This window comes from Thunnus maccoyii, chromosome 14, assembly GCF_910596095.1.
Source record: "Thunnus maccoyii chromosome 14, fThuMac1.1, whole genome shotgun sequence".
Lineage (NCBI taxonomy): Eukaryota > Metazoa > Chordata > Actinopteri > Scombriformes > Scombridae > Thunnus > Thunnus maccoyii.
This window is the reverse complement of record NC_056546.1, coordinates 24,167,668-24,194,058: the sequence shown is the minus strand read 5'-3', so window position 1 is coordinate 24,194,058 and position 26,391 is coordinate 24,167,668. Positions and strand designations below refer to the sequence as shown.

Here is a 26,391-nt window from a genome sequence, read left to right as displayed (position 1 = left end):
AAAGCCACTGATCGAAGTACAATCTTAAGGGCCGATAGTTTCCATCCAAAGACTCTTATACATAACATTCCATTCAGCCAGTTACTACGACTAAGACGTGTTTGTAGCACAGAGGAAGAGTTTGATGCTACAGACATGGCGTATCGCTTCACTGAAAGAGGATACAAAAGAAATACAGTGGAAAACTCACTTCAAAGTCCTTGAATAGAAAACAGTTACTCCAAATCAAAAAGAAACCACATCAGTCTTCAAAACATATTTTGTGATGCAATTCAGAAAACAATCAGCATCTGAAATAAGAAACATCACTAAACACAATTGGAGCATTCTTCAGAGCGACATATCTCTTCAACCACAAGTTGACGAAACCACCTGTGTTCTAATTGAGAAGCGCACCGACCCTGAGTGACAAGGTGGTACAGAGCTTTCTTCCCCTTCCCACACAAACAACCTGGCTGCAAAAGCCCTGTGGAACTTTTAAATGTGGGAGTTGCAATCGTTGTGATAATGTGGTGAAAACAAATCATTTTCAAGATGGGAGCACATCTCACACATATCAAATGAGACACTTTGCCATTTGCAACACTACACACGTTTATAGACTGGAGCGCTCCTGTGGTTGTTTCTATGTTGATAATGCTATGGCATCACATTATGTGCGAATGGGACACGGCAACCCTAATACACTGAAAGTCATGGTGTTACAAGTTGTTGAAAAACACATTAGAGGAGGCGATCACCTAAAAAGACTACTCCAACGCAAGACCTTTTGGATTGTACAACTGAAAGCAATGAAATACACCAGTCTCATTGATGGGATAGACTTTTTCTCCTTTTCTGTGAAATATTACTTTAGGAATTATGAAAAGATTGTATTTCAATATATAGAACTATTGATGGTTATAATTTGATGAATTTATCATGTCTACATATGGAAAGGATTAGGTCCACCTTGACTTGGTAGCCACATTATATCTGTCATCATTTTAACATTTAGGTTCACCTATTCTCTCCTCTCTCTCCATCCCTTCCTTCCCTCCCCTTTCTCTTCCCTCTCCCTTCTATTGATGATGTATCACTTCCTTGTTTTTGACCAATAGACTTGCACATTGAGGGAGAACCATCCTCCCACTCAACTCATTAGTGTAACACAATATAGGTGTGTAAGCTACTGCTGACAATGACCCTGATGAAGATCTATGTGAGTCACAACGCATTGGTTGTTTTAAATACATATTGCTGTGTAAAATAAAGGTATTTCAATTTTGCACAAACCCTTCAGTGTGCCTTGGATTGTTTTTGAGGGAGACTAGGGTTTTATATTTTTTGATTGAGACCATATTCCACCCAAGCAATGAGCCCTTCACAAGATGGAATAAGTGAGTTAATGATTTGATTTCTGAGTTGTCTACAGCCAGATAAATAAGCCCTGTTGGTAATGGAGTAATTTCGAAGAATATCCGTGTTACCAAGGTTGCATTCGTCTGTTATTTTTCTGCTACTAGACCCACCAAGGTCAGTCTTCAATGTGTATAATATAGTAGAAGGACTGAGCACACAATTCAAAGTCACATTCTTTTGTGATACATGAAGGATCCGAATCAGTTTTAAATTCCATGAAATCACAGACACCCTGTAAGTCTGGAGCATATAATCTGTAGTCTGGAGGCAGTCAAATAATGAATAGAACAACCCGTGAATTCTGTATTTCTGTTGAGAAAAAAATCTTGTTCTCTTCAGTCAATAAACCTTGCAGCTGTACAGTAACATTTATAAAATAATTATGAACTTTAATAAAACAATTATGAAACTTGAACTTGACCCCTGCATTTGCAGGGATATTTTAATCCATTTTTTTTTTTTTTTACTTAATTCATCAAATAATACAAATTTTCACTCTCAGCAGGGTGATGTCACCTTCATGCTTTTTCCTTTCCACACATAGACACATAGGAGATGTGATCATATACAACAAAACAAAAGGTTAAATGCTAATTTAACGTGCCAGAATTAAATCTCCTGAAGCTCCTTTCACTACTGTGGATAGCACCACTCAGCTAGATGTGCCAATACGGTTAATGTCATTCTTGCAAGTCACTGTTTAACTCAGCTCTATGTGCAGCATGCAGCAAACTTCAATACTGAATAGAGAATAATCACAACATGCAATAGCACAATGTGCTGTAATCATAAAAATAAAAAGATTACACAATTGCCTATTTGTCAGACTAAAAAAAGCAGTCTGTACACAGACAAGCTGTACACTGAATTGATCCATCTGTGGTGACAGCAAGCCACTCTCGACCCTCTCTACATTTAGCAAAGCGTCCCAGCTCAATGCAGCCCCCAACCATAGCCTCAGGGGGCACGACGCTAGCCTGTAAGCCTGGGTTGTTCATCAAATCGTTGTCAGCCTGGGAGTTCCCCTCCATCCTAACAACAGTAGCTCCTGTAGTCTCATTCTCAGTTGTAATATTTCTAGAATTTTTTGTGAGGGTCCTGTAAAATAGGACAATATACTACTCTGAATACTTTTCCTTTTGTCTTTCATTTGGCTAGCTGTAGTTTCAGTGCTAAAATCATGGCTGAAATAGGCTGTGGGTGCTTGGTGATATTCTTAAAAGCTGTGCAGGGATCAAGGCCAGTGGGACGAGGATCATCATGTCGCCCGGATGCAGTGTCATCTCTATTGTCACATGAGTGCTAACAGTGAAAGTCAATTTCTTATTTTGTTTGTTTGCGCTATAGACTATTGTCACATTGCAGCCCTTAGATATATTTTTTAAATAAGCCTATTTTTGTTTTAGATATTTCATATGGTTTATGAGTGAAGCAGCATAAATTAACTATGAGGGGGATACAATTTTGTCCCCACTGGGGATAAAAATAATTCAGCAGAGGCAGGGATATATAGACCAGAGGGGGGGAAATCCCCACCATCCCCCCTGGCAAATCGCACCCTGCTTAAGTGACTAAATATGGGGATAAGCAGCAACTGAATCAATGCGCTAACCCAGATAACAAAGTATTATTGAAAGCATTTTATTTCACACTCACCAAGTGCTGGAGAACACTTTCTCCTTTATGTATGGTGGCAGCTAGCTAGCTGAGTTTAAGTGAGACTGTGTAACCTTTGAAATAAAAAATAACACATTATTTCTTGTGCAAATGGAAAAGCTGAGTTCATAAACAATAAAATACATCCTATTGCCCAGTTCAATACACTCAAGGGTTTTGCTGCTACACTTGGTTTAGGATCAGTAGCTTATAATGGCTAATGTTAGCTAATGTTAGCATTGGATATTGCTGTTTTACGGAAATCATTGAGCCAGTTTGCAGTTTGTTGTTTTAGCATTTATCTTTCTCATATCTCATAAAAGTCAAAAGATGAAGATTAGTGCCCTTGCTGCTGATAAACTAAAATTACGATATCTTTGTTTGCTTGTTAGCTGTAATGGGCATATAGGCTAGTTAACTAGTTAGTTGCATCCACCTGCATGGTAGCCTTGGTTTTTATTTAATCAGAGTTTCTTGTTTGCAATTTAAATCTGCCACACATGCACTTCCCAAGTGAGAAAACAATGATTTTTTTTTTTTTTTTGCTTTCATTGGTGTTTCCAAAAGTTGATACATGTCAACAGGGATACATTATATTTATAGTACCAGCCAAAAGTTTGGACACACTTTGTCATTAAAATGAATGGGAAGGTGTGTACCTAGCTCACATGATAACAACTGAGCCATCTTCATGTCAACTGAGCTTTTCCTACTGTGACAAGTCAAAGTGTCTTCCATGAATTTGGCCTATGTTTCTATTTCTAAGCCTCAAGCTGTACTCGCTTATAATCAGATTTTATTATCCAGTACAAATATTAATTTAGATATTTGAGCAGATATATATAAAATATATAAAGATAAAGAGAATATGAGCAGAATTATGCCAGCAACAGATTTCAGCTTTTCACTAGACCAATGAAAGAAATCCTTCACGTAAAAATACATCGTGGAATGAAGGCCAATGGGACACAAGCTACTTTTAAAGTAGGACAGCCTTTAGATCTGTTGCAATGACCAAATTTTTATATGGAGTTCAGTGCAGTTTCATCTTATCTTCCTTTTTTAAGATAGTTTCATGACATCCCAGTGAACTTGAATACAGTTAGTCAAAGAAGAGAATGAACACAAGAGACTCAATGCGCTGCCCTTCATTTCATTTCTCTCAGTGGAAGATGGGCTCTCACATCTGGGCTGTCATTGATTGTTTCCCAAAATAGCATTCTGGTTATGGAATATAGGAGGCACAGAAAAATAATGGATACACAAGAATCATGCTTTTTGAACAGGCTTGTATTAGTGTCTGTAGACATTTCTGACAGAATTTAACTCGGACTGAAACCAAGGCAGAACACATTTAACATTATGATTTAGAGTTTTCACTGGGGTCCTTTTAAAGGTGGAATTTACACTTTCTGACATTTTCCCCCAAATCTGCCGTGAATCATCAATTGCCTTCGTATCTGCTAATCAAAATAGCTTTTCTATTGGCCATCATGCTCTTGAGACCACCAAGTGACCACTCATGGTTTATGTAGAGGAGCATTTTAATTTTGAAAGACTGGGCTCAAATCAAGAAAGAAATGCATCAGGGGATTACAGTGATTACACTAAATTCTTAAGGACCCAAATCACATGATTACCTTTTGCACTGTCTTGTTCTGGAATTCAGACATTTAATCTGAGCTTTTTTTATTTTGCTGTATTCGATTCAACTCCAGGTGTGCACATGAGCGATTTTATTCAACAATATTTTGTTCCACACTCCTTAGATTAGCTACACCACTAGCACACATCTTGCTAAAGGCAGCTTCTTTCCATAACTTCAAGGTTGGACTGCACAGAGTGGGAATTGTGCATAAAAACCAAATTAAGCACTGTTACGCAGTGCTTTAATAAAGCTCTGAAGTGCACCCCCAAGGGACTGTTTTTTTTCCATTATTTGGGGGAAAATTGGCTCTCACTAATGAAATTTTGATGTTGAAGGTAATAGTTGTTAAGAGCTGAGCCTTGTAAGTGGCCCAGACTCATGCAAAAAAGGACTACGACTGGAGGGTTACTTTGGTCTTACATTCATTCTGTGTGTATAGAAACTCACTTGCCAAGCTCATCACCCCAAACATAAATGTCCTCCAACCATAGCAATACCTTCTTTGATACTAGATGAAGGCTTTCGTCTATGGTAAAAATGCCTCTGCCCTCAATCAGTGTCTAGAAAAAAGTGCTCTTAAATCATCCATTATCTCTCAAGCCGCACAACAAAATATAAACATTGCGGGAATGGCTTCCACAACATCAGGTATAGCATAACAATGGATATTTCCCTTAGACTAACAAGGTCTTGAGCCACTGTGTTGTATAATTAAGATGCTGATAAATGGAGAGTCTTTCAGCTGCAGCAACCGCATTTCATTGGACGCCAGCACCCAGAAGGAGCGTGCTGGCACATCAATCAATGTGAACAGTTTGCCGAGGCCTGTCAAAATGTCAACCCTAACACATTTATAAGTCTTCAGATGAACACGCACACACCCTATCTGAATAGCAACTCATCCTGTGGCCCAGGCTGCTGTCGCTACTGATTCATCATCATTAGCGGCATTTAGAACACAGTGTCTCGAATAAAAGACGCATACGTCAAGGATATGCTAGGAGAGAAAAAAATGCAAAAAAAAATAATAGTAATGCATTTTACAAAATGAATCAAAACTACTCCTTCCTGGAGCTGGGATTAAACCACAGCCTGTCAGCCAGTCATTCACAGTAGCATGACACTCATTTGTGTTAATTAATGCATGGATTCAGCGCCACTGTGCTTACTCATAGCTGTCACCCTATTATTCTGCCATTCATATCACACCCACCTTTTTGTCATTGTTTCATTAATATAATATATCCTCATCTCTCCATCACTCTCTGTCTTTCTCTGCCTCTCACTGTCTGTGGCAGAAAAGATTCTATAGGCACATCAGGCTTCACAAGAGCCTTTCAGCGACACTCGAAGAGGCAGAGACAAATGGACTGTGCATGTGCATGAACAGTTGGACCAAAACTGTCACTACAGCGTGTTAGAAGTTGGCATGGGCAGCGTGTGAAAAAGATCGCCATTAGCACCTGTGGCTTTTGGCTCTGTAGCAGTGCCAGATAGTGGAGAGGGAAACGAGGACACATCCTGATCATCTCACCCCTTTGTTCTGAAATGTTAAAAACCTGCAGAGGTCCATTATAAGGTAATGGAAAGAGAAGAATAGCAGAAATCACTCATCTTAATGCATTTCCTGAGTACATTTGCATTATAAATGCAGAATATCCACTGACTCATGCACATCACACACACACATACACACACATACTCGAACTGTGACAGTCTAGTTATCCTGTGATGTGCAATTTCACTCATTATGTGTAATATACTCATGGCTGTTTACAGTATGTTTATATAATTAACTTCTTATTTTTTACTGTTGTCAGTTTTTAGCTTTTTTTATTACATTCGTGAGCCGCATGCTGTGCACTTGTCCTAGGTATAGTCTGAATGAGAATAAAGTTAATCTTCATCTTGATCTTGAGAATAAAAATGTCCTTGCTTTGTAAAGACAGGAAGTGGAGAACTTTGCAGAGAAAGAGTGATTTAAAAACAATATGATTCATTTCTTTCAAAGATGCTGCGTAAAACGAGTTTGGACTTTTAAATACGGGCCAGCTCGCCTCTAAGCTGCAGAGGTTTTATGAAAGTGCCACCTCTGTGAATGTTTGTTTGCATATGTCGTCTCCAGCTACACTGTCCACTGATAATCTTTGTGGCTGAACAACCCAGCTGCACACAAGTAGCACGACTGTCATAACCGATGTCCTTCACAGAGACGTTGCCACAGACCCTTGGCAGTCATCACAGCTGTGTCCAGGTGACAGGCTTTACTGGGAGACCTTCATTTATTGAAAGCTCATAAACTGTATACATGTATTAAATGCTTTGATGAAAGAGAGCATTATTCCTCTCCATTCTGTATTGTGAAATACACAATTGGCAGTCACATTAACTTTGACTTTTATTCACAAGAAAATTTACAAAAGAACACCTAAAAAGCAGACCAAAGCCGAAAGCCACTCAGTGACCCAGCGGTACTCTAATAATGTGAATAACCATTACCTTTCATTAAAGTGACCTTTCTCTATTGTAATCATAACTCCAATGTCCAGTAATGGAAAATGGCCTTTAGATAATAAAATATTGAGCTGTGATGAAAGAACTGAACCAAAAGGTGAAAAATGAAAAAAAAAATTAACCTTTTGTGAATATATCAGACGATGCACAATGTCCTCCTTTTTCTGTCCAATTTAAGTATAAAATGAAATCAGTATACAATCTGGCTATTATTCCTGGATTGATTACAACATCATCACACCAACAGTCTTGTGTAACATAAAACATAAAAACAGACAGCACACGCTGAATTCATTACCGGTCATCATTGTGTTAGTAAACTGAAGAAACACAATCTTTTAAAAAGAAGTGGATGTATTATAAGAGCTGGATAGGGCGCCGACGCTCAGCCTTGCAACCAATTTTTCCAAGTGACCACTCACGGTATTGCAAAAAGCATTTTACCCATAGACCACCATTGTAAAAGAGACGTCTGTAAAACTGTTGACAGGACACCTCAAAATGCAATCGATTATGACTCTTTCTATTATGAATTTTTGATCTGCAGAAATGTTATATTTGTAAAACTGTCCTCAAGCTGAAAAAAGCTAATTAAAAATCCATGACATCATCACAATGTAAAGTCTGTTGGTGAGCAGGAACTCGCAGGCGGGGCCAGCAGGAGAAACTCTACTGCGCATATTCAGTGGACCACACAACACGGAAGTAAACCTGGAAGCTAGAAACCTTTTTGGTGTATGCGCCAGGCGAGCAATTCTAATGGGACTAAATAGGCACCATTTTGGGTCTTGTATCCAGCTCTTATAATACATCCATGGCTAAATCCAAATCCCAAACAGCAATTGTCCAAATTATAGTTTGGCAACCGTAACTAGGCACAGCAGGTCTGTCGAGCCCTGGATCTCTCCACATGCCAAAACAATGCACATAGAGTTCTAATAAGAGCAAAACTCAGTATCTAAAGAGTTTGGAGGGCCTTTTTTAAATCACCTTTCAAAGTAAAACACAAGAGCAAAGTGTGAGGAATAGATTAACAGTGTGTTTGTCTGTTCTAACGTAAGCTGCAAATGATTACGCTTACTAGTACCTACAGTGGTAACCTAGAATTATTTCCAAATAATAATAATAATATTATGGAAATTTACACTTCAACAGCTCGATCCAGACAAACTTGTTTTAGTGTTACATTTGCAAAACTCATTATTCCTCATAAAAAGAAAGCATACAGTTTGAAAATAGGCTACAAACATAAAAGAATATACTGTATCTTAGCATAAATAACATTTTTATTATATTTTATAAATACTACTGCATTATAGTAATTAGCTCTATTTTGCAGTACACCAACAACACTGTATCTTTATTTAATGTCTCCTATCATCAGCTAGAAATGCTGACTTTTTTGCCATTGACAACAGCTTTAGCTTCAGTTGTTTAGCATGATATCCAGTATGTAGCCATCATGTGCATGTTTAAGAACCTTTTACAGGCTTTACAGTTTAAGTATTAGCAACAGTCATTATTTCAGCCAACAAAATCCACAGCTGTCAACTAGAAATTAAAAACCTGCTCTTGTTTGCTTATGTGTGATATTGAAGACCCATTGTTTAAAAAATAATGCAAATTCTAATGGTAAATCTGTCACTATTATTGTTGTTAGCTGTATATGTGCTGTGCAAGAACAGAAAGCTTGACAAGTGCAACTAAGGGGGCAGGGCTTATTAAGCGGTCAAGCAGCATTTATTTTTTCATTTATTGAGTGAGACTCCCTGTGGTTGCTACACCCTTCCTCATCTGTATTGTCAGGATGAGATGGAGACTGCTTCAAATGGAAAAATCAGGCCATTTCACATATAAACAACCTCCCTTTCACACATGTGTTGTTTTTTTTTTTTTTGTTGTTCCTTTAAAAAATAAAAAACCTGCCACATCTTAAAAGAACCTTGATGAATCATGCCTCTCTTAATTTAAATGGGTCTCTATCCCTATTGGCAACCAGGCTACCATGTCTCTTGTTGCTCTATTTGAAGTGATTTTGGCTCCAGTTCAGACTGTTTATCACATCCCCCCAGATTAGTGTTGACCCTAATGTCTGAGTCTTGAAGAGCACCACTTGTTTCCTCATGCGTTGCCAAGGCGATACCCTGCAAGAGCAAAGGACAAGATGGAGGGAGCCACGGCCGAGGTGCTGAGAAGAGAGGCTTCTCCAGCATTGATTTTTTTCTTTTTTCCCTAAGCATTCTTTAAAAACAGATGCTACAAGAGAAAACTTGGCTTAGAATTTACAACAAACACTTTCACATATTTTACTATACATAAAAAATAAGAAAATAACACTTCAAAAATATTGACAGAGGGGAAAAAATACTGAGTATTGTAGAGAATGTGTTTACTCTCTTTGACTTGTACTGACTAGGTGTTCATTGCATGAATCAATATTGTTTAATTAAAGTTTATGGCAGCAAGCGAATGATAGTCAAAAACTTTAGAGGGTATGAAACCATTTAATTGCAATGTGTTCCAGTGCTTTAACATAATGAGTAAAAAATGATGAGAACCTGCCTCCATTCACAGCTGTTCTTTGATATTCATGAACAACTGTCTGGGGTGGATGTTAGCGATACCTCTCACTTTCATCTTCCTCCCCTGGCTCTTCCCCAAGTGTCTCCTCGCATACAGTCTGAATAACACATCTGAGACAGGGTGCTCTGCCATAAGCATTGATTTTGCATGCCTGAAAAGGCCAAGATAATGCCTGTGCATAATTGATGAACTTATCAAACACTGAAATACTTTATTGTGATTTATATCAACGGTGAGGAAAATGGTAAAGAGGAGAAGGGCTGTTAGCTGGGAAATGAGGGTAAAACACACTGACAGGAGGGATGACTTGTTGAATAAGAAACCAAATCCCTTTTTTTCCTCTTTAGAGATCTGATGTTTCAATCTTTCACCTCATTTGTTCCATTTTCTCACCCTTTCTGTGCTTTTATATGCCCGCTCTTAAACTCACACAACACAGTTTTCTTTCCTCATGCTGGCATTACACATCTGGATGAGTATTTAATTCTTTCCCCATTAACGAGCTGAGCTTTGATGTGACACTTTCAGATGCATCAGAGATCCTGGGAGGTCTTAACATCTGTCTGCACTTCAAACAACATCTGTAGACAAGACAAACAACAGCACCGGTGCAAGAACTCTCCGACTAACTCCAATAACCTTATTTTACATCATCAGTATTTCATCCCGGAGCTACCACTGCAGCACTGTCTCGTATCGAGTGCTGCATGATTAACAGTGGCGAGATGGGAGTTGACAATCAATGATCCTCATCATTTAAATCGCGGCTCCTGTAATACCTGGCGAAGAAGTGTCATGAATAAAAGACAAAGTGAAATCCAATGTATAATCGTTTTGATATTGATATGAGCTGAAGGAAGATCAGTGGTGTCGTTTAGAGTGATGACTCATTTACTTGTGTTTACATCTGGTTAATTTATCTTCCTATTATTTAATAAAGTATCCCCAATGTAGCTCATTTTTAACCTGTTGTTCATTATATAAACTTTATGGTGTCAAGACTAGCGTAAAATGAACTCCAAATAAAAAATGCATGTATGTGAAAATCGAGTCTGCAAAGTGATGTTTTCGATAGATTATTCCTTGACAGAGACCTCCATTTTCTCCAGCAGGTGGAAGGTGACCGGCAGCGTGCAGAGTCTGACATACTAAGATGTTTGGTGATTGCGGGGACAGCTTGTTTACACCTTGTATTTACATGGTAACAACCCTGCTGGCCATATTCATCAAATCAGAGCCAAAAAAATTCCCCAGCCAATGAGAGATTGTTAGGCACGTACTGATACAAAGATACTCCACTCTGCTTAATTAACAGTTCGTTCCCTCATATTTACAGCTACCCTGAATATGTGCAGGTGCCAGCAGGGACCGTAGAAATGAGAGCTGATGCTTACATTTTTGGCATACTCCTAAAAAAATCAATTTATTTTAACATAAAAATCTCACCTTGCGCAGCTTTAAAAATACTGTCGCCTGAACACTGCTCAAATGAAGCGTAAAGGCTGCCGCAGGCTATTTCTGCATCTTCATAAATACCACTGTGCTCCTGTAGATTACTATAAAAGAGTGTGAGACTGAGCTGGCAGTGGTTGCATGATAATGTAGCAACAGATTCTTAATTTTAGTGCCAAAGAGGTGTATGTGTGAAAGGAAATTATACAACCTGGATAAAGAGGCACTCCAGCGATTTAATATTTCACTTCCCTACATTTGGGAGACTCATAACATCATAACATAAAAGTCAAAATCAATGCAGCAGGAGCCCAAGAGGTACTGTTTTTTGGTCTCTATTGGTCAAGTACCAAAAACACTGCATCCTACAATTCCCATAGTGCATCTGTGGAAGGATCAAGTCAAGTTTCAATAGGAAAAAGTTCCTTTTTTCATACAATATAAGATGACTGACAGTTGAAGTACTTTCATCGCTTTGATGTACCTGAAACTCTCCTGGGTGGATCATCTGTACAAAAGATGAACAACTGTGATAGAAAGATATGGTTCTTTGATAAAAAAGTATAAGGTACAAACCTGTGAACTAAAGGCCAGAAGTTAACTATGACTCCCAAGGTGCATCTGTGTAAGAAACATCCAGTCACAGAGTTTAAAATTCTGTTAGCAGAGGCTAAAGATTAGGGTGTTGAGAAAGCGGATATAATCTGGAGATTAAAGCAATTTACATTAAGCTTCTGGGTCAATTTAACTGCAACAAAGACACCTTTTGAATTTGCTTCCACTCTGATTCATGCCTCAAAAGTCTTCTTCTCCATAACAATAGTGGGCAAGGCTCATGGATATTTTAGCATTTAGTGCCATTCAGACATTCTTAACTGACAGAAAAAATATAGTCTCTCAGACACAAAGATGAAACAATTCAAACTGATGGCTAAAACTAAAAGCGTAGTATCATTACATTATCCAGAGGGCTCAAGTATTTCTATTTTGAAGGATATTGATGGTATCATTACAATATAAATTGAGAAAAACTTTCCCCACTCTCTGCCTGGTAAAAGCCCACATATTTCAAAACCCTTCACATACACCCCTTGCACCCCTCCCCAGCCCAAGCTAAATCATCAGGGTTATCTCGGCTTTTCTACAGACTTTAGAAAGCTTCTCCGGGGCCATAGAAGACATTATACAACTGTTTACACAGACTTAGTAGTTAAAATCGGTGGAGTATCCGTTTAACCACCAGAATCCCAAATCACTAAAAGCACCTACCTCAGACTTTGTCGGTATTAGTTGGAACTTGGTGTCTTAGATATATTGAGCTCTGTTTATTGAATGGTAATGTGTGGTAATCTTATGGTAATAAGGACTGATGCCATCACAAAACTGAAAAATCCTTATCGGCTGAATGAGCCCATGGATTTGGTGGCACTTTTGAATATAGATGCAAGCCCTCCTAAGTCTGCCACATCCCTGCACATGCTGTATCCACTACTGTCTCCTCGACTGATGCAACCCAGCAAATCCACTGGACATTTCACAAGGGAAAATATGGAGCGCTGCCCAAACTCTGCACAAAGCACTCTCTGCATGATCAATATGCATATATAAAAAGTGGGTGAACAGCAAAAAAAGAAAATGGGAACAAAGGACCCACATGTATTCCCCAAGATTACAGCAGGCAAATATTAATAGAATGAGTAACGCTCCATGACTACCAATGTTTTTGACTCGTTATCTCTGGAGGTTGTGAGACACGCTTTTAATTTCATCGGAACAACCTCTGATTGATAACCAGTCATGAACATTCATTACATGCAAATGCTTATAAGTATTGTCTTTTATGAGTCTACAGTGATACATCAACTATAATTATGTGATATTCTGTGTAATTATAATGAACTATGGCCTACATGGAATAAGAAGTGTTTTGGATACCTTGTTTGTTTCATCCAGTTAAAATGTGGATCTATTTATTTTTGCATACCTCTTTTGAGAATAAAGCTTTTTTTTCAAGCCGGTTTGTTTTGTAATTTCACTTGTGCAATCTGTTACTTTTAATTCTCTTGTGTTCATCATTTAATGTGTAAATACATAAAAGCTCGCTGTCAACAAACAGCATGAAAATCACAATATCTTTCTTGGATTTTTACTGGAAATACATACAGAAGAAGCATTTTTGTGTGGCTTTATATCTTGTCTCTATCATGAAGCTTTCTTCTTCATGCAGATTGCTTGTTCTTGTTTATAGCAGACAGCCTGCGCCACTTTAAGATTCCAAGTCAGAGATACATATCGCAAGTCATCATTCTTTTTGCTGAAGGAAGCAATGTTGCTGACATTGCCATGTTGCATTAGAGTCACACCAAGAAAACAAGGGAACATAATCTAGGACATGCTGTCTGGAATCATCGGAAACAACTTCAGATAATCGACTCTGAGACAAAGAATTCCTTCTCAGACTGGCCAAAGCTCTCAAACAAATGGGATCCTAAACTCCCTAGCAGCAGAAAACCAATGCAGGCATACCTCGACTCCTGGCAGCACACCAGACAGTAGCGAGGGATTCAGAACATATGCTACAGCCTCCATCAAATAAACTCAGTAATTGAATGAAATTAAAACTGAAAATGACACATGAGCAAATATTTTACACAAAAACAGGGCATGACTCATGACTGATTAACCATGTTTTGGGTGTGACTTCACTGACATGGATATCACTACCTCACATATGCAATGTGAAGTGGCCAGAGACTGCAAACACTGCAGTGCAGCATGCTGCCCGCTTTGTGTCAGCGAAAAGAGTGTTGTGCTACCTTGGCCTCATGACTGCTTTTGAGGTGCCCTTGAGCAAAAACATTTACACTAATCTGATGTAGTGTCACTTGCTTCCCAGCAGTGACCACATGCAGACTGTTTGCACAGGAATACAATGTTCACCGCAGTGTGTTGTTGCTAAAAGAAATCATCTCCACTCACCGCCCTTGCAGATGGGACAACATTGATCCGGCTCGTACTCCGGATCCACACACTCTGTCTGAGGGCAGGCTGCCACAGAACACAACACCTCCCCGCTTGGCTCACATCGGCACTTCTCACATGGAGACACCTGGATAGCAGAGAAAAAATAGTAATTAACGCCCTTGTAAACATCTCACACACCGACACACAAACACAGTCTTCTCTTAATTAATTTCTTGCTCTTTTTGTCTCAGTGTCTCTTTTTCCACTGTTCTGTCTCTCTACAGCTATCTGTCTCTTAAACACACACACAGACACACAGAGAAAATATACTTCTGCCTGTCTGGCTTGTTTAAGACAGGGTGCATTCACTGTCACAATGCTACATCTACAGGGAAGTCCTATCCTCCTTGACTTCATTGCCAATGAACGCCTCATTTTAGGAGAGCCGAGTCGAGAATTGAACTTCACAATCCAATCAGGGGATGTGGAGAAATCAATAGGAATGGGAAACAAAAGAAACATGCCTCCAGAGTTTAAAATGGCTCGGCTATCTAAGCGTTCCTGTACGTCTCGAAATAGAACAAATGTGGGACAAAGGCTGGGACTGATAGTATACAGTTTGAGTTACATCCAGCTCCTGCATTCTCCGTGAAAGGCTTCATTTAGCAGCCGCTTGTGTAAAGCCGCACACCTTTAGTCTTAACAAGAGAGCAAAGGTTAATTCTACCAGCCCTGTTGCAGATTGCAGAGGCTTGCGCCTCCGCATGGCACTCCACCGTGAAAAATGGAGCGAGGCAGCACTTAGCACAATGCCCCAGAACTTAGCAATCAACCATAAAAACCTGCCTGTTGCTTAGTTTCAAAGCACCCCCTCCTCCACACCCCACCGCACAGCACAAAGGCTGACGTATGAGGCTTGTGAAAGTAGAGCTTTCTCTAGCTTTCTCTCAGCAGAGACCTGACATAGAGCTGTTGCTAACTCTGTGAGTTAGAGTAAAAAAAACATACCCATATTAGCCTTAACCTCCTGCTGAGACACTCACCAACATAAAGAGAGGCATTAGGCACTGGTAAATGCAGCGTCTCATAAGAGACGTAACAGCAAGATTGTGGTGCAATCCTGAGTCGAGCCTTTCAAAGAAGTGTCAGAAGCACTTCTTTGAAAACATTAAAGCTCTCACTGGTGTATCTCTGTGTCTCTTCACAAACTCCCACACGCAGCAGAGCGCTCTGCGGAGTTGTAACATTACTATAACTGTAATAACTGTAACTCTATCATGTGTATCAACAAACTGAATATGGAAACACTGCTGAAGCTGCATTGCTAAATTCTGCCTCCGGTAATATTTTAGCGTTGTGTGAGAAAAAGACAAGTGCTGACCTTTGCCATTATAAATCTGCCTGTCTGCTTGCTTGCATGCTGCAAGGCAAGGTAACTAGTTTCTGTGTAGTGCCAGTTAAAAACTCCATTGAACATCAAGGAGTGTTCTGTCAGCACTTCTTTCAAGTTGGGGCATGTCAGAAATGAGTGAATGCATTTAATGGGCTCACCTTAAATTCTTCAAGCGAGGCGTAGATTTTGCCCCGAAACTCGCAGTAGTTCTTTTTCTCCTTGCACTGCGGGCAACATTGGCTAGTGTCCACTTTAATGCAGCGAGGGTGAACCTTGGGACATTCTGGCTTGGAACACAGAGGGCCCTCGTCTGTGCAGAGGCAAGGGCATGTTGAAGGGCCTGGGGTGAACTGCTCCCCGATGGCAAACACAAAGCCGCTCTCATCCATGCAGCCTTTACCCCTGTAGTCTGGGTAGGCGTACTCATCGATGGCATCCAGGGAGAGGGTGACATCACTGGTGGGCCCCTCATCTATTTGGTTCAGGCTGTTTTGCTCACTCCACAGCTCCTGGGACTTCCCGCCTTTAGATCCTCGTGTCTGGGAGCTGAGATTCGGCCTGGCACGGCTCACAGCAGTCCTGTTGGGGCCCAAGGCATTGATTTCCTCCTGCTGCTGCTGAGCACCGTATCCTAGCGGCTCCTGTGAGGCCGGCTTGTCCTGATGTTTGTCCTCCCTGGCTTGGGTCAACACCTTTTCCAGACGTTCTCGGCTCGCTGGTAAGGTCGCTATAGGGCTACACTGAGCGCCGCTCATCAGGAACCCGAGAACAAAGAGAACTTCTGCTGTCATGGCAACGGAGTGCAGCATCTCTCCCCACCACCAGCGAGGTGGGAAAACACCTTGGCTCACATAACACACTTCACATCTCAGGTGTGAGCCAGTCCATCTGGAAAGAGAAAATTAAACTGGGGTTATGTGCTCAGTATTTTGTCACTTTTATCCCAGGTGTGGGCTTTGTCTCATTAAGCCTTGAGAACAGTGCAAGAAATCCAGGCGAGTTCAGAGCACTGCTTCATCATGTCAAGCAAACATCCCACAGAGTGTCACACAAGTCTGTAAGATCAGTGAATTGGATCATTGGGATAGGGAGTATTCATAGGGCTATGTTAGGAAATCGATACCACTTCGTACTGTAACACTTCCCTGCATCAATCGGTACAAGCAGTGACAGAGTAAGAGGAAAATGGCCAAAGAAGGACCCGAATCTAACACTCTTAAGCTCCTGCTCCTCTTCCGGAACAAAGAATTGGGATCAATGTCTGCTTTTTAAAATTAATCACAGTCAACTGTACAAAAAGAGAAATTGATTTGAAAATAGAACATAATTCCAGTCTGGAAAGATGAATTTACTGTATCCGACAGAAGTAGTCGTATCAATTTAAAGCTGCTGCAGCTTTTGCAAAGAGCTGTAGGTGTATCAGAAACTTTCCTGTAAAAGAAGCGCACTAAATATCTTCAGTATCTTTAATAGTTCTGTTCTAATCACAAGCAATAGCACATCACTCTCTTTTCTAGTCTTCTGTGCTGTGAGGAGTGAATATACAGCAGCTCACGTCGAGTAACATCCAGGATCAACTGCAGACATTGCAGAGGCTGCACATTTTTGAAAAGCTGTAGTGAATGTTTTTGTTTTTGTCTCTTGCTTAACTTGATTTACTGCGGCGTCTTGAAATTCAAATGCCTGCTATGATGCTGTGCTGCGTTCGGTGGCCTACTTCCATTCATTTCCTTCACACCAAATGTTCGGTGTCGTCACTGAGCTCCGTTTAACAGGCTGCAGCTGTGTTGACATTCACAGCTTATTTTGAGGAAAAAGGTGAGATTTCTCTGTATTGACTGACTTGACAATTAACTGTTAAGTCCTGTCTTCACTTGTTTAAGAATAGTTCATCGTATTGATTCATTTGTCAACCTCAATGAACACAGCTTATTTCCAACTGAGCGATTAGGGACCCTAAACAGGAGGTAAAGTTAGCAGGTGAGCATTAAATAAGCAGCAAACAAATATGGTAGGTATGTGGTGATATAGAGAAAGAGAAAAGGTAATGTTGGGACAAGCAGCCACATTTAATTCTATCCAACTCCAACTATGAAGCCAAAGTCTCTCTATATGTTTTAAGTCATGCATTTTGATATTCATGAATTCTGATCCATTCTGAGGGAAAAGAGCTGGAATTGACTGCTGGCACGCCAGTGGTATTTGAGCGGTGTTTTAGCTGAATTGCTATGTTGGAGGCAGAATCCTTGGAGCTGCTGTGAAACTGAGAGGAAGCAGAACGAGGTGCATACCGATAACGCTGCAGCTGAGAGAGAGAGAGAGGGAGAGAGGGAGAGAAAGAGAGTGAGAAAGAGGGAGAGAAAGAGATGAGCCCAAGCCTCATTAGTAAAAGGACCTCATTTGGCTTCTCCCAGCCTCACCTCTCCACCTTAACAGCTGTTACTAACTGTCACACTATACTGCTGCTGCTGTGCTCTCCTGCAGGACTGAGCACTGACTGGGTGGCCCTCAGGCTGGTTGTCAATTGGGCACAAACTAACCACAGCACCCCACTGTCTTAAAGGATAAGGCTGGCGATAGATCTGTACTTTTCTTATTGTCATCAAATCCCATGAAAAGACCAAAACCAATAAAGAATTGATTCTACTAACAAGTGTTGTCTGTGTAACCAAAGCCTTATTCCTCTGTGCTATAGAGCTCCATAGTTGCCCAAAAACTATGAAAATACATTAATGAGCCAAACTTTTGCACTGGCTGAACTGTTTTTTCACTACCATGATCTCAAGCACAGTTGTTTATTTTGAGTCAATCCCACATACACCGTCCTACTGTTGTCAATACTCACCAATTGTGTATTAATCCGCAGCTGTAAATAATCAAAATAATCCTGTTTGAGGAAGGTTTGCTTACTTGTGATTCGTTTTTAAAGAATAATGCAGGCATGATATTTTTATTATTGTCAACAAATCCCATGGAAGGACCAAAACCAATATGTGTTAGTCCATGTTTCAATAATTTCTGACTTCCCTACCCTGCTGCACACAGCACCAAGCTCATTTGATCCTACTAAAGATATAAATCAAATAGCTTTGGAACCTCCCTCCTCCCCCTCCTTTCCAACATCAGAATAAACCTTTTTCAAAGCAGACATTTTAAAACATCATACCAGGAAAAGCACAAGTGCTATTAACAACACGAACCATGGCTGCAACCCATTTACAAATGCAAATTTCGAGGCCCTTTTACTGTGCATGCTGGTTTCGCTTACTGGGACACCTAAATGGAACGCAGCCATTATTAATGTTTTAAATTACACCTGTGCTTTTCCTGCTATGACAAGTCAAAATGTTCCAAATCCGACATTCATACCCACCTCACGTTGTGATCGGCCAGCTGTGCTGAGGTGAGAAAGGAGCCAGGGTTTGAACTTCTCTCTCTAGCTTCCATGCACAACTATTTCTGTTAATCTATGTGTGAACAACTGAATGCAACATTATGAATGCATCCCAGAAGAGACGGTCTGAAAATAGCAAATTTCAATTATATTGTGTCTCTTTTCTCTTCATCTTCGAGTGTGACTGTTTGGAACAATAAACACTTTTGATTTCCGACACAGTCTGACAACATCTACCAGTTCTTTTCTAGCATACATCTTTGGTAGGAACATGTGCCACAAACAGGGTCAGAAATCGGGAAAGCACATTGCTGGGTGAAATGTTTTCATGGCACTTGTTGACAAAAAGAAAAATATAGAATAACGCAAGGCTTATCCTTTAAAATGGACTCTTTCAATCCCATAAAAACTCTTTACAACCTAACGTAGGTTATCTGCATTTGCAAATTAGTTCGTTTACTATGCTCATTACGCCCTTACACCATCTTGCAATCTTTAATGCAATGACATCCTTTCTAAATGTCTGTCTATATAATTCTGAACCACACAGCATAATGTGTGCCAGATGTCATGAGTTTTACAGGCAGGAATCAAATACAAATCGATCCTTTTGTACTTTAGTGCCTTAAGTACTTTTGAGTGTTTTCAAGATGCCTTCGTGGATTCTTTTCCTCACCGCTCCTTAGGTTCAAGAGATGGCAAATTTTCTCACAGCTGTACTGTTGCATATAAGTCATTTGGTGAAAGGTCATAGATTTATCTTTGCCCTACAGCCCTGCTGAGAATTCAGTTTTTTGCTTCACTGCTATATCGTGAATACTTGCAAAGACATTCTGGCTGGAAAGAAAAAAACATAACTACCAACTGACATGAAGATACAATGCAGTGTCTACGCATCTCTGCAGCATAGGCTGCTATTATACAGACAAATTATAAGAATTTAATTTTAGCGCAATTAGCATGTGTGATAAACTGCAACCATGGCTCTGAAACATCTCTTTTAGAATCAGATGAAACCCTTTGTTTTTACCAACACAGCTAAAGTCAAAGCGATGCCGCAGTCAGACTCATAAACTCTGCGCAGGTGTGACCTGAAATGGCCCATGCTCAGTAAAGCTTCACACTAACTACTGGCTGCAGCCATCAATCAGAGTTTATATAAGCCAACACCACTGAGTTCATTCACACTTCTGACACATTTGAGTACCCACTTCAGAGCAAAAAAATCAGCCCTATAAGTGGAAAAACAACTCTAATTAACACTTGTCAGCTCGAAATAATTATCTCTGGAAAACAAACACCTATTAATGCTGGAAAATTGGCTGTATATTTTTGTCTTGAAGAACTGTCACCTTTTTTTAAAAAGCACAGAGCTGAGTGGTCATGTGGTTTTACCATATGATGGTTTCCATATATGGTCCAAGTACTGAAGTGGTCCCAGTAATTACCAAGTGAAATAAAGTGTTGAAATGGCATGTAAACCAACCAAAATGGTCAATTAATTAATTGATTAATGGTCAATGAGTCAAAAAATGTCCATTTTAAAATGCAACAGCATTTTATTTGTATTGTTCAGTTCAAGGTTGGACCAAGACAGTTCAGGGAACCAGGCAGAAAGCCTCCTGTGGTTAAACACAATAAATATAATAACTCTGACAAAACCAAACAAAACCTCTACCTAGCTTCACTGTTGTTGCTAAATTGTTAATGTTTCTTCTTTAAATAATTACTTATTAATAAATAATGATGCAAACATGCTGTGAGAACTAATGTACTAGGCCTATGTGCGTAAACTGGCAAACAAACGCAACCCCGGAGTAAAAATCAACAAGTCCTCCAAATTTAACAACCACATGGCTTGACCATGCACTCAAGAACGACACATAGGAGTGTTTTCAAATCAGGGGCCTCTATCAGCAGTAATCAGCAAACACCATTTATCAAATCACTGTTAAAAAATAATGATGTTTTATGATGTGACAACACTGTGGTTAAGGTCTGGTTAGGTTTAGGCACAAAAACCACTTGGTTAGGGTTAGGGAACGATCATGATTTGGGTTAAAATAATCACTTGAAACCTGGTGTGGGTTAAATTTACTATGTCCTTAAAGCAATTGTAGTTATAGTCTTTAAAAAACTGTCCTGGCTCACAGTTGGAAACGGGAAGCGAACAGTGGTCTCCTGCAGCAAAGTGCACAAAATCTGCTTTTTGCAAGTTAGGATCTAGCCAGTCACCCAACCCACCGCCTCTGAATATGGGAATTTGTCACCTTATATAGGCGTCATCTGAACTGCATCACTTCTCCGGATCATAATTACTAAAGCTGCTAGATGGCGTCTGTCATTCAAATGTAACTATAGGTCATTTTTGGCGACTGACATTGCAACATTTTTCTTGGGTGGACAGGCTCCTTTAAATGAACTGAGTTTCATTTTCTCATTCTTCCACCACCAACTCAGCCAGACACTGTCAGTCTGCACTCAGACCAGAGATGTAGAAGTTGTCAGTTCAAACCTCAGGCCTGACGGGTTGAACAGCAGGAAGACCTCAGCAGGACACCCAACAACAGAGAAAGCTGAAGCTTTTCATGAAATATAACACTATCAGAACTGAGACTCAATAACACTGATAGAAACAATCATTCAGTGAGTAATAAATGAACTAAGGTTAGAATTACTGATGGGCTTGGGGTCTCCAGCCCAAAAAACATGCTTCACATTGTTTTATCACCTTAATGCTTCATGACTGTTCCTTATAAAAATTGTATGAGATTTTCTTATGAACATGATTTTTACCTGATGACATGTTTCAGAAGTTTGCTACAGAAAATGACACATTGCCTCCAAGACCCCAGCCGTAAAACATTGTAGAATTCAATTTATCTTCATTTGCTCTCTATCTGTGATTGGTGTTGACAATACTTTTTACAGATACCCATCCCAAATCACAAATAAGTGTGTTTGGATTTCTGTTATTGGATTTTTATAACAATGTGCTCATAAGAGAGCTAACAGTGAGTTACTACACATCAAACATAAGTGATGTCACTGTAAAGGGTGAAATACTGTGCATTTCTTTGTGAATGACTTTTTGTCAAACAAAGTGAATACATATTCGTTCATCAACAGTCTGTATAATGTAAAATTTAAAATATTGAATTGATTTTTGTCACAATCAAATAATAATAACTTTATCTGTATAGCACATTTTATACAAAGATTGCAGCTCAAAGTGCTTTATATGCAAATGACAAAGTCACCGACACCAGGACAAAGTCAAATAAAATGAGAAAGCCCAGTTTGTGGCAGAGGGGATGGTTATTACTTTCAATACTTTTTGGTTTTAATAAGGTCAGAAGAAAAGAAAAAAAATGCAATTATTGCAATTATGATTTTTACACCCCAAACAATGATGAAATAAACCCAATGTCAACAAAAGGGTTAATACAGCAAATATCAGATTATTGTCAGGCAGTGTTAGATATAATGTGGGATATGCTCACAGTATATAAAACCTACAATTAAATTTTAGGTCTATATTTTTTTTACCACTGTATACATTTACTTTGCCTTCAAAAGCAGCCATCCCCAAAATAACTTATATCCATCCGGGTTGCAATGGCGTTACCAAACAATTAGAATTTTATGGGATAAATTAGGTCAATTTACAGATGGTGAGCACTGGCACAAAATCCAGCTCCAGTGTTAAAGTGTAAGTATCACATCAGCTTTCAGACCTTAATATTAACAGGACCTTTATAAAATGTGCTGCCCTTTTAATTTTCTGCACACAGTAAACAGTGATAATTGCCTAGATGTTACCTTGGAATAGCAGCAGTGGGAAATTATAATGATCAGTCTGTTGTACATGGCTAATTTCACAATAATGAAGTTGCATTTTGTTACTCTGCTCCCCTATTAACATTGCAAATGATATTTGCTGTCTGTCCCTGTGCTATTATTTTTAAAGGCTGAAGATGTTTCCACTTTCCACTGACATTTAAATGTTACAGTGGCTTCCTGCACTAGAGAGGATGAACTCAGCATTAGACCCAGTGTTTGTCAGGGGGAGCAGGTTCACTCATTATCGTCACTGTAGATATAAATTCTTCTGTCAAAGGCCAAACTTGGTTTACATCTCAGTCTATTGAACGTAGCCGGTATGACCACTGAGGTGCAGCAATGATGATTAATCAAGCAGGGATTCAACCTGGATGTTTGTTCACGGTTCAATGATGCTCACCATCGCATTGATTTGTGACTCATAAATTATTGTTGTTTTCATTACCCAGCAGAGCAAATAAAGCCAATAAAGCCAATAAGTCTTGAGATAAGAACCCGAGCTCGAAGTAAAATTTCAACTCTACCTTGACTAATACTATGATTCACATAGATTGGATTGACAGGGCTTCAATAACGCAAAGCGTGGCGGTTAAGTTGAGTAAAGGTTGACCTGCCTCTCGCTTTCTTCTTGCATGTCACTCAGAGAGGTTTCTTCCAGGGTGGTTGATAGCTGTTTCACTCACACAATACTGCTATAAATAGGTGCCAAATGTACTGAGGCAGCGCTCTCATCTCCAGGAATTTTCCACACACAAGCTGAGATGTTTTTGTATGTTTGTTTATTTCTAATTACTGTTGGGTCTTAATAAATGTGAGCAGTATTTAAAAGGATTAACTGGCAAATTTGCAAATTTGATCTGACTGAATAACTTCATGGTGACAGAAAATGATAGCAACATGATGCAGAGAGAGTGAGGCTCAGAGCATCCTTTTTGATCTCTGTTTCAAGCCGATATTGCACACAGTGTAAGTCTTCTACATGTTTATCACACAGCTGACAATGCGCCTCCAAAACAAGCAAACATCAAATTCAAATTGTCTTGGAGAATAAAACTCCTGCAATGTCCCTGTGTAAAATCAAACTGGATGTCATTGAGAGGAAAACCATGTCCTCAGGGCTAGCATTAACTCAGACAGACAATATGCCCTCAACACTGTATTGCACATAACAGATTCTCCTATTTACACTGTTTCAACATCCCAGCATGTCTTGTGCAGCACATGCAACAATTTACTTTGAGGTCTACTTCAATTTATGACAAAGCAGATCACAGGGGACGAGATGTGAAATGTTTAGACAGTGGTGGCTAGTGGGCTTGGATCTGACAGGGCTGGGAAAGTATTGAATTAATGATGCCACATTTAAAACTCATTTTTATACAGATAAACAGTGTGAAATGATGAAATCCAATTAGAGCAATAAGGGACACCAAGGCAGAATCCAAGAGTATTAAGCCATCTGCCACTGAGTAAGGATTGCTGCGGGGCTGTCTAATTGAATTTTATCCTCTGACTGTAAATCTTACTAGTGACCTAAATCAAAAGAAAGTTTGCCTAAACATGCAATGAAAAACCAACAGCCCTTGCAAAACTGTCATATATTCTTAAGATTATGTAGACTGGAATAAGGTGAGAATTTGCTCTTACGCACAAAGCCTGCCAGGAAAAGTAGTGGAGCAGCAAATATGAACAGCAGAGTGTAACAGCTTGATTCTCATTTATGTTACTCAAGAGGAACAAGAAAAGATGACGATAATGGGATGATGAGGAAGGCGAGTAAACCTTTTTGACTTGGCTACAGCCTCTATGTCACACCCAGGGATTAGACTAGTGACATTTGAATAAAAATCAGAACAAATCTCATTTTTCTGTAACTGTGAAAAACAACAATCACCAGAACATGCAGCTGTATTTTCAGGAAAAAACACACATCTGAGAGATCCTATCATCAAACAATCTACTTTGCTGGACACTGTGCATTTCTAAAATGATGAAAACATTGCTGTTAGAGGCTGTGTTGCCTGGATGTTGCATCTAGAAGTGTGTAAGCAGGCAGAGTCTTTTGTGCAGCCACTGAAATCCATTCTGATGCTTCTTAGAGCAGCATCAGTCCTATTTACATCAAAATACCAACACAGCTGATTTACACTGATACCTACTGCATGTAGCCTCCACAGGTGCGACAGCCTTGTCTGCAGGGTTTAACAATCTGCATCAGTTTTTTTCCCCCCCATCAAGCTCATTTGCATTTTTGTGATAAATGCAGTGTAATTTTCAGGCAGGATTTACTGTAACCATGAGTGAGTGAAATCTTCATGAAATGCACACAAACACCAATTTCAACATGAAAAACACCAAGACAGTCCATTCTCTGTGAACTAAGTTGACGTGAAGCCTGAGCAATTAAGCAATTCAGGCTTAAAAATGCATTAAAAAAAACCAAAACAAGCTGCATCTCCAAACAGCAACATGCATCAAATTCACCTGTAATCCTCGGGAGTCTGTCCGTATCCGTCAGTGCGCTGGGTTGAAACACAGCCTTCGGACTGTCGGTCAGCGGAAGCCAAGACAGCAACAAATGATGTGCGGTGAAGAGATGGAAACTGACGCTCGTTAAGCCAGTCAAATGCACAGTTTCCCCGGAGGATGCTCGCAGGTCATCAGCGTGTCGCGCTCAACTTTAATCGGCACAGAAGTGAAAGCGCTCCGCCGCTGCTCTCGCAAGTGGCGCGCTGCTGCTGCTGATGTCCCTGCTCTATCCTGGCACTTTATTTCTCACGGTGACAAAAAATAAATTATTAAATAAAAAAAAGGAGAGGAGGGAGGGGGTGTATGGGGGTCCACGTTCAGTCGTGCGGTCACTAGGTGGCGCAGTTACAAATGAGTGAAGTCCTGGGAAACAACAGGCAGTCAATTAACGGACCGGAGAGACGTTTCACAGGTCGGTTCACAGGGTTCACACGCTGCGGTGATTAACGACTTTGGTTAATTATCTCAAATTAAGAAGTCGTTTCCCTGACACAGTTTGGTCACTGGGTAATTTGTTGCCGAATGAGAAAGCACATTATAGCCCACAAGAAGAAGAGAGTTAAAATAAAGACACATGACACTGTAAAACATGAATGATGCACCAGGAAGCAAGCAGGATTTGGCATCAAGAATAAAGCAGACAGAGCCGTTTTGGGGGAACACTGAGGGCTGAGGTTTTTCATATTTTATTTATTTATTGCATTTCTGGGCCTGTATGTTATTTGGGTATATTGTGCTATAAAAAAACGTTGAACTTAAAGTGCCCCTCCAGTCAAAAAATATGTTTTTCTTCTTGTTCCTTCAGTTGGATGTTTGAGCTTCACTGTGCAGGATGATGTATGTGTGAAGGCTGTTTTAACATTCATATGCTGAAAGTGGAAGGTCTCTCTCATGTGCTCACACAAAATCTTAAATCACAGCTGGTTTGGAGCCAATGCACCAGTATGATGTGGAAACTTTAACCCTCCAGTTCACTAATGGACTTTACAGTGATGTAGGAGACATCTTGCGTTC

The 26,391-nt window shown here is 39.8% G+C and overlaps 1 protein-coding gene and 1 long non-coding RNA gene across 3 annotated transcripts in view; one reads left to right on the top strand and one right to left on the bottom strand.

Moving 5' to 3' along the window:
- The window catches only part of vwc2 (von Willebrand factor C domain containing 2), a 29,539-nt gene extending 3,166 nt beyond the window's left edge, over nt 1-26,373 (bottom strand). The window contains exons 1-3 of the mRNA XM_042432606.1: nt 25,333-26,373; nt 15,770-16,499; nt 14,234-14,363 (exon numbers count right to left, since the gene is read on the bottom strand). Coding sequence (XP_042288540.1) covers nt 14,234-14,363; nt 15,770-16,420 — 781 coding nt within the window. The 5' untranslated portion in view covers nt 16,421-16,499; nt 25,333-26,373. The remainder of the gene's footprint in view (nt 1-14,233; nt 14,364-15,769; nt 16,500-25,332) is intronic.
- LOC121911283 lies at nt 1,242-10,809 on the top strand. 2 transcript variants are annotated; one of them, XR_006099817.1, is made up of 3 exons: nt 1,242-1,379; nt 6,004-6,284; nt 10,331-10,809. It is a non-coding gene; the product is annotated as an uncharacterized LOC121911283 (long non-coding RNA). The 2 variants fall into 2 exon arrangements; XR_006099818.1 differs by lacking the exon at nt 10,331-10,809 and adding an exon at nt 6,916-7,002.
- Nucleotides 26,374-26,391: the final 18 nt, after the last annotated feature.